Source organism: Thermobia domestica, chromosome 8 (genome assembly GCF_964235325.1).
Source record: "Thermobia domestica chromosome 8, izTheDome1.hap1.1, whole genome shotgun sequence".
NCBI classification, from domain to species: domain Eukaryota; kingdom Metazoa; phylum Arthropoda; class Insecta; order Zygentoma; family Lepismatidae; genus Thermobia; species Thermobia domestica.
This window is the reverse complement of record NC_137461.1, coordinates 96,745,208-96,759,039: the sequence shown is the minus strand read 5'-3', so window position 1 is coordinate 96,759,039 and position 13,832 is coordinate 96,745,208. Positions and strand designations below refer to the sequence as shown.

At 37.0% G+C, this 13,832-nt stretch overlaps 1 protein-coding gene across 1 annotated transcript in view; it reads left to right on the top strand.

Moving 5' to 3' along the window:
* LOC145691791 (methyl farnesoate epoxidase-like) overlaps positions 1-13,832 on the top strand; it is a 64,978-nt gene that overhangs the window by 18,828 nt on the left and 32,318 nt on the right. Inside the window, exons 3-4 of the mRNA XM_081767101.1 lie at positions 153-571; positions 4,585-4,684. Of these exons, the coding sequence (XP_081623227.1) occupies positions 153-571; positions 4,585-4,684 (519 nt within the window). The remainder of the gene's footprint in view (positions 1-152; positions 572-4,584; positions 4,685-13,832) is intronic.

Below are 13,832 nucleotides of genomic sequence, written 5' to 3'. Positions count from 1 at the left end.
TGACTCTAACAAACAAATAAACAAATAGAAGAGTAACCTGAAAATCGTTGTAATGAACTAAATACTAACTTTCGCTAATCTACTCTAATCTCTAATACTAAAGAATATGTGAGAACATATAAAATTAACAAATTTAATAATATATTTTGCAGGTCTGTTTTTTGCTTCCGGAGACGTTTGGTGGAAGCGCAGGAAATTAAGTGTTCACTCTCTTAAAGAGTTTGGATTTGGTACGAACAGCATGGAATCTATTGTTATTGACGAGAGTTTGGAATTTGTTAGCAATTTACGAATGAAATGTAATGATATAGAGACTACCAGTGTTCTAATGACACGAGTATTTCATGCACCAGTTATTAACTGCCTTTGGAAGATAATTGCAGGATGTACTTTTCACGCCGAGGATCCGATATTACAAGTGGCACTAGATATATTTGAGGATTATGAATATAGACTGACTTCTTCATTTGCTATGCTCAACATTTGCCCATGGCTTCGATTCATTGCTCCAGATTTCACAGGATATACAGCACAACTTAAATTTCGTTCTCACTTTGGAGGTTATATACAGGTAACAAAAATGTACCCCTAATTGTTTATCTTCTTACGATAAAGTAAAGCATTTTGACATTTTATACGTTGTAAGACGAGACTTATTTTGTTTGTCAGTTGGATATTTATTTCCGGTTTGAACACCAAGGGAACATAGACGACGCCTATCGTTTCAAGTGGCATTCTAACCATGATTAGTAAAACTAATCAGGGATCGCGCGCACAGAAAGAACAAGCGTTAACCACTCGTCCACAAAGGGCCATTGAAGACCCGTAAAGAAATGAGATATGATAAAACTGACAAGGGAACACCTTATATCGATAGTAGCGTTGCCAAATCAAACAATGTGCAATCGATAGAGGAGTGAAGAAAAGTGAGAAATCCAAAGTTTCACGGGCCGACACGCAGAAACACAGGAGATACAGAGGAAAGAATTATCTAGAATCATGTGAAGATAGCAATGGAAAAGATAAACTGACACAGAAAGAACTTCAAAGTGATTAAAATAATTAAAATGGTATTTACACAACAGTATAGTAAACAAACATTGTACCCACAGACATGCTCAATAACATCATATGTAATGTAATGTTGCCAATTGAGCACAAAATGAAGTTTTGTTAAATGGCACGGAACACAAATTATAACATCTAGAAAATCTAATTAGGAGTAGAACATACCTATGAAGTGGTGATGTACAGTGTTGCCAACTTTTGAAGATAGGCCTATATCCATTCCTACATGAATATCGGATGTAGAAGAAAACATACAGTACACGATTCTAACTAGTTAAAACCAAAACATGAGACCACAGACAATAATATAATCACTGAAGCACGAAAATAAGGAACGAAGCATAGTGTCGAAGCAGGTTTGCCCAAGTGGAAAATCAGAATAGTATCAAACACAACACACAGAATAGTATCAAACCGAAATGATGCATGCTCTGGTATTGACAATTGATTAGCAGGCTCACGTTTCTGATGCACGTAATATTGTATCACCTCACACATTATTGGTAGTCAATTTTTCAGTGTTGTTGTTGATAAAGCGCTCTGCAGTATGTTGGTAATGTATGTACTCTTCTACATCCGAAATTCATGTAGGAATTCATATAGGCCTATCTTCAAATATTGGCAACATTGAACATCATGACTTCACAGGTATGGTTCTAATCATAATTAAATTTTCTACATGCTATAATTTGTTCCGTGCCATATGTTTGCTTACTATACTGTTGTGTTAATAATATTTTGATTACTTTAATCATTTTGAAGTTCTTTCTGTGTAAGTGTATCTTTTCCATTGCTATCTTCACATGATTCTATATTCTTCTTAACTCTGTATCTCCTGTGTTTTTGGGTGTCGGCCCATAAAACTTTGGATTTCTTACTTTTCTTCACTCCTCTATCGATTGCACATTGTTTCATTGGGCAATGCTACTTTCAATATAAGATGTTCCCTTGTGAGCGTTCAATGATGATGTGCTTACAGAATTGTCTGGAGAGTAGCTCCTTGTAATGTACCATTACAGTCGATGTAATGAGATCTTTTGTTTGGAGGTGTGCAATATTTTTTGAACATACTGTATTATGTGATTTTTCAAAATATATTTTTCGGTCCATGTAGTAAATTCATTTGGTCTTTGTCAAAATTAACGTGGAAGCTTTGAATAACCTAGTAGAGATTATATGTCGGGGTATCGTATATCTTTATTCATACATTATTTTAATGTGAATACTGTATATGGGCCTTTCAAATGGATGAGTATTAAAATTGTACACCTTAATGCTATATGAAAACATAGGCCCGCAATTGGACAGAAATTCTTGAAATTATCCACCAATCTGATATTTGGTAGAATAATTTGGACCCCATTCGTCCCTCTGAGATGCCCATATCCTCCCAAAATCCGGTTTCATCCAGTTTTTACCACTTTCTATTCGTTTTATATTCTTTCCACCGCCAAAACTCTTTGTTATGATTGGAACTATTTCTGAAACGCTAGTATTAAGGTGCGATTATACTCATTCTCTACTAGAACGACCTTGAACTGGACCACGCTAGTGTGCTGCAGATATATATTGGAGTTTATTGCCAAAAACGCAGTAATATAAGGTAAAATTAATTCTAATTAAGACATAAATCTGTTGGGAGAGTGTAGAGTCCCAAAAATAGTGAAATTTTCATTTAAAACAGTCTGAAAAGTAGTGAGATATGAAATCACAAGTCAAGGACTCCATGATGGCATCAACAAGTTGCTATGGACAGGAATAGAATTAAAGTGCTTTGATTTTAGTGTTACAAATCGTCAAGTGTTTTAAGATTCAGTGATTTAAACAGATTATCCTTTCTACCGCTCCAAATCCGTGTAGGGCACGATAGGCCTTTCACGAATAGTTCTGTATATGTAGTAAATGTGATTTTTTTTTGTTTCTACTATTAACATGGCGGTAGGTGTAGGTTTGTTTATAGTTAAATTAATTTTCATAATGTCAGTGTAAGTGAGCACAGGGGCTCTCACTTATTCCTGAGTTGATCAAGCTTCCAACAGAGATGGGTTGAACGATTTTTTGTTAGGGTTCTATTAACTTCAGAAAAGGGACCCTTACCATTAGTAGTTTCAACATGTCCTTTCTGGGGTGTTTGGAAAACCATTAAAAGTGTTTGGAAAACCATGATCTAATCAGTAGCAGGGCCATTGGGCTCTGATTATTCTGTTTATTTTTCCCCAGTTTATAGAGCCAATTTAAAATGGCTAAAACAATGATTCATTCAGTGTGCATATAGTGAATTCATGTGATAACATGATTTAACGTACGTAATGATATGTATTGATATGTTACTTAGTTTATGTAGTATGTAGCATGCATGTGTGAGTCTAATTTAGTAGTTTGACCGTAGTAACATGTCAGAGAGTGTATGATTTAGTTATGTACGGACAGTGTATTGTTGATTATTTATTATTCATCTCCGTTAGTCCCCTTTAGTAAGTGCATTGATTCATAATTAAAATATATAGTTAATTTTGTACCGTACTTATAGACGATATCAGAGTGCAAAGAACATTTAATCATGCACAGGTTGTTTTCGTGCTGCTAACGCCACCGCGTCCGACTTGAGAATTATTCGTTGTTAGTGATTTGTTACTCAAATACTTACTGATCTGGTCAAGACGAAAATGACCCCTTTTTGCTATAAATGATGGATAAATATTACTTCTGGCCCATAAGAATGGATTTCTAGATAACTCACATCGTAAATTAACTTTCCAGAAAAGCACAATCATTTATATAGTCTAGTAATCAAATTATTAATAACATTAAACTTCGCGTTTCCACTTAACTCGAAGTTTGTCTATATGGTATTATTTTGTTGCCAGGCTGCAGTTACGACTTCTCTTTTTTTCGTTGCTAGAAAGATCGCATTGTTGACATTTTCCGAAATATAATTGCATGTAGTAAATGATATTGAATTTTCGTTGCATACAAAATAATTCGAAGCCGTGAAGTGAAATCTACCGTAGTTTGCTGTGAAAGAAATTCGTACCAGTTTATATAAAATCACACGTGTTAGTTAATGTACTATAAGAATTTGCTGATTTTAATATATAGATATTAAGACTGCTTTGAACAGGCTCGGGCGTATTGATATAGTATAGGGTGTCTGAAAATACACGATACTCTTTCGTCCATACTAATAAAATTGCCTATGTCGTCCTAGCTTGTATGCAACGTTTGCAAGCACAGAGTGCGGTAGTATGGTACTGTATACACATGTCCACTCTTTTGGCACGTCAATAACTCCGCCATGAGCTTAGTTTTCACTGTTACTAAACGCTTTGTACTTCTAGTCAGTACTGTAAATCATCGTATGTACCTCCCTGTACCATTAACCTACAATACAAATTTGTTTGCTTTCATTTTTCGAGTTTTAACAGTGTAAAGTATACAATATAATACGTTACACTATGTGCGAGTATGTATAATTAAATAGTCATATTTCGTTTATGTAATTTTTTCTGATTTCAGACATTGATAAACAAAGAAAGAGAGAATTTTAAGTCTGAAAACAAGAGACATGTCCTAGATTGCTTAATTAGCGCAGCAAAAGAAGACGAACATATTTCAGGTATGTCCTTTACATATATTAGTGAGTTGTTTCAAAATTTGATGTGAAACAAAATTACTCTTTTTAAATACTCTCTCCGACACAGTGATTTTAAAATTACTCTGTTTTCTGAGTGGGGTTTATGGCAATGTGATTTGCTGTATGAGATAGAAAGAGAAAGGAAGAAAGAAAGAAAGAAAGAGAGGTAATTTGGAGAATCAAACTCAAATGAAGTCTTTAATTGTTAAACCTAATATCAATTTAACGAAAATTCGGATGAAAGCAAAACACTACATATTCAAAACAGTGACAATGATCACTTTGCATTGGCACACATTAGTACACAACTGAAAGTTAATCCACAACTTGTAATTATTGTATTTTGTGTTTATTAAGTAGCTTACGTATTTCTCGTGTTACAAAATCCAAAAACCTTTTCTTGACTTTTAAACATGGTGTTCTTCTTAACTATTTTCTAAATCCCATAATTCCCCAATTCGGGTTTTAACCCATACTAGATCAAAGCGCTGAGTGGAAGCAAGCCTCCACACTTTCTAACTTAGACTCCAGCACACACAGTAGGAGCTAATGTGGTGACCATCATCACAGACTAAAATACGCACGGACAGTAAACTCGGCAAAAATATTGAAATTTTGCCCTACCAGAACTCAGTAGCTTCTCTTACTTGCGACGAATGTGTGGAAATTTTGAACCTAACCGTCAGTTAACCGTGAAGGTTTTGTAGTGTGCACAGACAATGAGTTAAGAAGGAAAATTAGTGTCCAAACCTAGGTACAGTATTCCGAGAAACTGAATTGAAATAGACATATGGTTACTTTTATTTAACTAACTATTAAGTATAATAATAAAAACAAATGAGTAGGAGAAAGATATGTAGAAAAATTTTGTATCTGATCTTTCCGCAGTGAATCTTCTACTCTCAGATAAGCTAAACGATTCCACTGAAAGTGAAGTAGATTAAAACATTCAAATAACTGAGTCAAATTACAATATAATGTGCGAAAACCAATAGTAACCAGTCATCCTATCCTTGTTTCGGAGTGTAATTAAAAAAATTCCCTTAACCCTTTTAAGATCTTATGTTACAATTTGTACATTACGGGTGTTTTATGGAACTTTGCGTTACAATTCTCCTATTTGAGTCTTTTCGTCCGTATTTTTTTGTTGTTTTTCAAGTCTACAGGCATTGTAGTATACGTTATGTATGGCTTCACGCCTTCCTGCGTTAAGACATAGGAGGTGGTGAGGTCATAACTTTAAAAAATATTTTTTCGTTTGTTAGGTCTATTTTCATTATTTTTTGGCGGGCTTACTTTTGTACCTAGAAGACTGAAATTTTGCACAAAAATTCAGTCCACCGAGTAGTATTTATCAGATTTTTTCAGGTCTTTGCGTTAGCACAAGGGGGTCCAGACGGGCAAAAAAATTTAAAAAGGAAATTTTCCAAAAAATCCCTTTTTCACTATTTTTACGCCTCAGATACATGACGGATACGTGAATGGTACCGTCTGAAAGACAGTTCTGTTCTGAAGAGAATGATGTGCGAACCATGATTCTAGGGTAATTAGGGACGTCTCAGGGAATTTTTACACAAGATCCTTTTTATACGGGAATATGGGGTATTGTGGGTATATTTTTTGGCGATCTTACTTTTGCACCTTCTTTTTGTTAACCTCAACCATAGGTTGGTGGGCAACATGAAAATTTTAAAACTTTTCTCTCGCTTAGAAGAGCTGTTTTATACTTTAATAAGGCCTTTTCTTCGTAATTGCATCTATATATTCATCCTTGGTCTTTCACTTCCTGGTTTTCCTTCTGCATTTCCCTCTATCAGCACAGTCATCCAATCGGAGTGTCAAATAAGATGGCCAAACATGCTGTTTCTTCTTTTTCCTATTATCTTCATGATCTGTCGTCCTTCATTAGCTTTCTTTAGTACGTCTTCATTCCTTTTCCTTTCGGTCCATGATATGCGCAGCATTCTGCGCCAACACCACATTTCAAATGTTTATAGCTTGGATATTTCAGCTTTCCTCAATGTCCACGTCTCTGATCCGTACAGAGCCACGCTCCATACCAGTGTCTTAATAAATTGTTTACGAACGTCTAGCGACACATTTCTTGATGTTAGCAGTCCTCTTTTCCTATTGAATGCTTGTTTAGCCTGAGCTATTCTGGAACTTAAGTCTTTTTCACTTCTTCCGTCCAAGGATATTAGACTTCCTAAATAGGGAAACTTTTTAACGTCTTCGATTTTCTCTCCATCTAGCCTGTGCTGCTCTTGTGTACTTTATCACTTTCGTTTTCTTCTTATTTATTTTCATTTTACATGTTTTTTCCAGTTGGCCGTTCAAGTTTGAAAGTACTTCCTGCATGTCTTCATCGTTCCCCGCTATCAACGCTATGTCATCAGCAAACCTTATTGTGCTGAAAACCTGACCATTTACTTTTACGCCTTTCTCGTTTTTATCCAAGAATTTTTTCATAGCCTCTTCTATATAGATGTTGAACAGGAGAGGTGAAAGTCCACGTCCTTGCCTCACTCTTTTACTTATTCTTGCTTCCTTCTGATCTCTTCCTATAACAGCTGTCTGGTTCCTATAAAGTTGGTACATTATTGTTCTGTCTCTGTAATCTACTCTCAGCTTCTTCAACGCTCTGAACATGATATTCCAATCTACGTTGTCGAAAGCTTTCTCTATATCTACAAATCCCAGGCGTGGTCAGAGTGACTTTAACGGCTGGGATACTGCGGGGTGGAAGGAAACGGGAAACCACCACTCTATTTTCCCTAGTTTGCTGGCAGCAAAAATAGAACATATGAACAATGGTCTTTCGCAGGTCAAAATGTAGTTCCGGAGGTAAAATATCCCCCATTCGGATCTCCGGGAGGGTGATGGCTTGGGAAGGACCATTGGACAAGAAAGTAATAATGGGGGGAAGACAGACAAGGAAGAGCGAAAGATTAAGGATAGGGACATGGAACGTACGTACTATGTTACAGGGAGGAAAATTAGAAAATATTAAAGAAGAAATGAAACAAAATAATTTAGATTTGGTAGGCGTTTGTGAAGTTAGATGGGAAGATAATGGGGTATTGAACAGCGAAGGATATAGAATGTTTTACTCAGGTAATGAAAAGGGCGTGCATAATGGCGTAGGAATAATTCTTGGAAAGCGCTTAAAGGAGAAGGTAGTGAAAGTAGAATTTATTGATGATAGAGTTATGATGTTAAGACTTAAAGGGAAAACGAAGGATCTAGTGGTGATACAGACATATGCACCGACGACCTCGCATGCAAATGAAGAAGTAGAGGAAAATTATGAGAAAATAGAAGAAATTATAGATAGGGAGAAGAAGGGTGCATGCATAATTCTAATGGAAGATTTCAATGCAGTTGTGGGAGAAAAAGAGGAAGGTAGTATCGTAGGCAAATATGGTTTAGGCGAAAGAAATGAAAGGGGAGAGGGACTGGTGAATTTCTGTAGACAGAATTCACTAGTAATTGGGAACACTTGGTTCAATCAGGACAAGAGAAGAAGATATACATGAAATCATCAATAGACGGCGGAAGATATCAGATAGACTATGTTCTGATTCAGGACAGGTATCGGAATAGCTTAAAGAACGCGAAGACCCTTCCCGGGGCTGATATTTTCTCTGATCATAATCTTGTGCTGGCCGAAGTGGATATTCAACTGAAAAATGTAGGCAGAAGAAAAGTAGGTAACAAAGTGTTGAATACTGAAAAGTTGAAAAACTAGGAAATAAGAAATCTTTTCGTTGAAAAATTCGAAGAAAAATGCTCAAACGAGGAAAAAATAGGCGCAGGTAGTAACGCACGGTGGGAACATATTAAACGTTGCTTACAGCAGGCTGCAGAAGAAGCAGTAGGTTACCGCGAACACAAAACTGCTAAAAAAAAAACATGGGTTACAAAGCACAAGTTGCAGAAAATGAGGGAGAGGAAGATGTGGAAACAGGTTGATACAGAAGAGGGCAGAAAGATGTACAGAAAGTTAAATAATGAATTACGAAGAGAAACAGACAGAGCGAGGGAAGAGTTTTACAAAAGAAATTGCGAGGACATAGAAGAATTAGAAAGAGTTGGGAAATATGAGGAAATGTACAAGGAGGTGAAATCTATGGAATTTCGGAGGAAACAAGGAGGTATTATGATGGCAGGAGAAAATAAGAATGGGAAGGTAGTCAGCGAGAGAAATGAGGTCATAGGAAGGTGGAAAGAATACGTTGAAGACTTATATGAGAGTAGGGATAGACCGTGTAGCCTAAATGTTGAAGTAGAAAATGAAGTAGGCGAGGATGATAAAGGATTTAGTATTCTTCGGGATGAGTTTGAAAAGGCTATATCCGAGATTAGGAATGGAAAGGCAACCGGAATAGATAACATACCAATCGAATTCATTAAAAATATAGGAGACAAGGGAAAGAAAGAATTGTTGCGAGTATGCAATGAAATATATGAAACAGGAGAATGGCCAAAAGACTTTCTGAAAACGATCATGATACCGATGGCTAAGAAATCGAACCCAAAGAGATGTGAGGATTATAGAACTATTAGTCTCATATCTCATGCAGCTAAAATTCTACTCCGAATACTGAATAGAAGGTTATATGGAAGAACAAATAAAGATGTTGAGGAGGAGCAGTTCGGGTTCAGAAGAGGCAAGGGCACAAGAGATGCTATTGGATTATTAAGGGCGATCGGTGAAAGATTTATAGAAAAAGGGAAAGAGGTATGTTGTATTTATTGATCTAGAAAAGGCTTTTGACCGCGTGAATTGGGAATTGTAGGGAGTTCTAACAAAGATAGGGTTGGAATGGAAAGATGGAAGACTCATAAGAAACTTATACATGAACCAACAAGTAAGTGTTAGGATAGGGGAAGAACTGACGGAAGAGAGTGCAATTGGAAGGGGAGTTCGACAAGGATGCTGCCTCTCGCCAACACTATTTAATGTCTATCTAGAAGAGATAGTGAAAAAGAGCCTACATGATGATGATGGCATTTCGGTAGAAGGTAGAATGATTAGATGCATAAGATTTGCAGACGATATGGCGCTTCTTGCAGAACAAGAAAAGGAAATCAATAAAATGTTAGAAAAAATGAGAAAGGGCTTTGAAGAATATGGGATGAAAATAAATGTTAGAAAGACAAAAGCCATGGTGATTGGAACGAAGGGGTCTGTGTCAAATATAAAAGTAGGAGGAGAGAAAATAGAACAAGTGTTTAGTTTTCGATACCTGGGTAGTATTCTTAGTAATGTCATGGAGTGCGAACGTGAAATAAAAGCAAGGATAGGAATGGCGAAAGAAGCCTTTAGGAGGAAGAAAAGTCTGTTTTGTGGGACCTTGAATAAAGAGTTGAGAAAAAGACTCATAAAATGCTTCGTGTGGAGTGTTGTACTGTATGGGGCGGAAACGTGGACATTACGTAAAGGTGATGAAAATCGACTGGTAGCCTTCGAAATGTGAGTGTGGAGAAGAATGGAAAGAATTAGTTGGGTAGAGCGAAAAACGAATGAGAGAGTGTTAGAAATGGTGGGTGAGAAAAGAACACTTTTAGATATTATTAGGAAGAGGAAGAGAAACTGGTTGGGACATTGCCTAAGAAGAGATTGTATCATGAGGGACGTCCTAGAGGGTATGGTGGCGGGAAAGAGAGGGAGGGGGCGAAGACTACCATTAATGGATGATATTAAAACAGAAAGATCATACGCGAAGACGAAAAGATTAACGGAGGACCGTGGAGCATGGAAGCTTCTCAGCTGCGGCAAGTGACCTGCCAATAAAGGCAGAATACCTATGATGATGATGATATCTAAAAATGATATCACAATTGGTTTGTTTATTCTGATGTGCTGTTCCATGATCAACCGTAGACTAAGTATTGCTTCCTTTGTTCCCCTTTTCCTCCTGAATCCAAACTGGTCCTCCGATAACCGTTCTTCGATATTCCCCCTTATTCGTTGTGAGATAATTTTGCACAGTACTTTTGATGCATGGGAAAGCAAACTTAACGTTTGTGTTCTTCGCATTTCCATGCGCCTTTTCTCTTCGGGATAGGTACCAATATGCTTTTTTCGAACTCTCTTGGTATTTTCCCGAGATGTACATTTCATTAATAAGAATAAATAGTTTCTTCTTTGTTGCTATTTCGAGATTCTTAATCACTTCCGTTGGTATTTGATCTATTCCTGGGGCTTTACCATGTTGCATTTTTCCAAAGCATTGTCAAATTCGCACTGTAAAATTGATGGTCCTTATTCATTTTCATCGATGTCTTCTTTCTTCTCTATCTCTTCTTCGATCACTCTGTCTCCTTTTTAGAGTTTTTCAATGTATTCCTTCCATCCTCTTCTATTAGCGTTTCTCCGTCCTTGTCTATGATAATGTCTGTACGTTTCTTTTTCTCACCGAACTGTTTTCTAACCTTTCTATAAGCTGTTTCTGTATTGCCTTTGACTACATTTTCCTTAATTTCCTTGCGTAAATTGTTTATCCAGTTTTCTCTGGCTTTCTTTACTTCTCTGTTGATATGTTTTCTGCGCCTTCGGTATTCCTCTTCTTTGTTATCTTGAACTGTCTTCTTTGCTCCTTCATTTCCAATATTTCTACTGTTATCCAGAGTTTATATTGGGTTCTCGTTTTTCTTCCTATATCCTCGTCGGTAGCTTTTGTAATCCCTGCTTTCATGGCTTCCCATTTCGAGTCGATGTTATCACCTACTAAATCTACCTTAGACGTCTCTTTGTCTGTCGCATTTGCAAATTCCCTTTTTATGTTTTCATCTCTTCTTAGCTTGATTGTATTCCATCTTTTGTTTGGTGCTACCACTCGTTTCTTCTTTAGTCGGAGTTCGCTCTTCATCAAAACTAAATTATGGTCTGAGTCAATGCTCCTGGGTAACTCTTACTGTTCTTCACTTGATTTCTAAATGCTTGTCGGACCAGTATACAGTCTATTTGATATATTTCTTTGTCTACTGGTTTTCTCCAAGTGTATCTTCTTCTTAGTGGTTGTTCGAAGAGAGTGTTTGTTACAGTCATATTATGGCTTTTGCAGAACTCAATTCATCGTGTACCTCTCACATTCCTTTCTCCTAGGTCGAAATTCCCAGTTGCATTCTCTTCTTTGCCTTCGCCGACTACTGCGTTCCAGTCACCCATGTTGATTAAATTGTCCCGGTCTTCAACTTTCATCAATACTTCTATTTGCTCATAGACTTCTACTTTCTCATCTGTGTAGCTTGATGTAGGCATATATACTTGGTTTATCATCATATTTCTCGGTTCCTTTGCTATCTTAACATGATTATCCTTTCATTGTATTTTCAACTGCCTATAACTTTCTGTCCAATCTTCTTATTCAAGACAAAACCGACTCCTGCTGTACCGTTTACAGCTCCTGAGTAAATCATTCTGAAGTCTCCGCTCCATATGCCTCCTCCATCAGGCCATTTAACTTCGCTGATTCCCAAGGTATCTATCTTCATGCGTTCCATTTTTTCTACAGGTTTTCTAGTTTTCCACACTATAGCAACGATATCACATTCCAGGTTCCTATCCTGCAGGGGTTTCGTTTGATGACGACAGTAGTAGGCCCCCCGTTATATCTAGTCGAGTCAGCAAAAATTTTAGTGACGTCATAGGTCAAAGGTCAATGACCTTGGCCAGGGGTCAATGACCTAGGGGTACCTAGGACAACCCCCTCTAAATTTTGGCAGGGGTACCTTGGCCCACCCCCAATTTTGGCAGGGGTACATAGGACCACCCCCCTTATTTTTGGAAATTGCCAAATCTAAAATTGGGTGTGGTAGCCTAAGACGATAGTATGTACCTCTATCAGTATTGGGTGTCTATGTCGTTCCCTTTCATGGGTAAAAAATTGCCAAAAATTCAAATTTCGGGGGTTTTTGACCTAATTTATCCCCTTGATGAGGTATTATTATCCTATATAGTTATATGGGCGTATACAGGGGTTCATTACCTTTCATAACATATGGGTATATTAATGCACCCTTGAAAATTTGGGAGGGGTACCTGACCCACCCCTTCAATTTTGGAAATTGACCAATTTAAACTTTGGGTATTATAGTACAGAACCCTAATATCTATTATGATAAATTTGGGCGGTCCACCTCGTTCCCTTCTAGGGTACAAAATTGCCAAAATATAAACGTAAGCAATACGTTATACCACGTGGTTGGTTTTTGGTCGATTTATCCCTTTGATGAGGTGTTATTACCTTATATGGTTATATGGTCATGTATAGGGGTCCATTACCTTTCATAACATATGGGTATATTAATGCACCCCTTGAAAAATTTGGCAGGGGTACCTTGGCCCATCCCTTAAATTTTGGAAATTGACCAATTTAAACATTGGGTATTATAGTACAGGACCCTAATATGTATTATGATAAAATTTGGGTGGTCCACCTTGTTCCCTTCTAGGGGTACAAAATTGCCAAAATATAAACGTAAGCAATACGTTATACCACGTGTTTGGTTTTTGGTCGATTTTATCCCCTTTGATGAGGTGTTATTATCCTATATAGTTATATGGGCGTATACAGGGGTTCATTACCTTTCATAACATATGGGTATATTAATGTACCCCTTGAAAAATTTGGGAGTTGTACCTTGGCCACCCCTTAAATTTTGGAAATTGACCAAATTAAACATTGGGTATTATAGTACAGGACCCTAATATGTATTATGATAAATTTGGGCGGTCCACCTCGTTCCCTTCTAGGGGTACAAAATTGCCAAAATATAAACGTAAGCAATACGTTATACCACGGGTTGGTTTTTGGTTGATTTTATTCCCTTTGATGAGGTGTTATTATCCTATATAGTTATATGGGCGTATACAGGGGTTCATTACCTTTCATAACATATGGGTATATTAATGCACCCCTTGAATAGGACCCTAATATGTATCATGATAAATTTGGGCGGTCCACCTCGTTTCATTCTAGGGGTACAAATTGCCAAAATATAAACGTAAGCAAAACGTTTTAACCTATACTTCATATGTGTTTAAAAATTGTGGGTATTATAGTACTGGACCCTAACATGTATTATGATAAATTTGGGTAGTTCACCTCATTCCTTTTAGGGG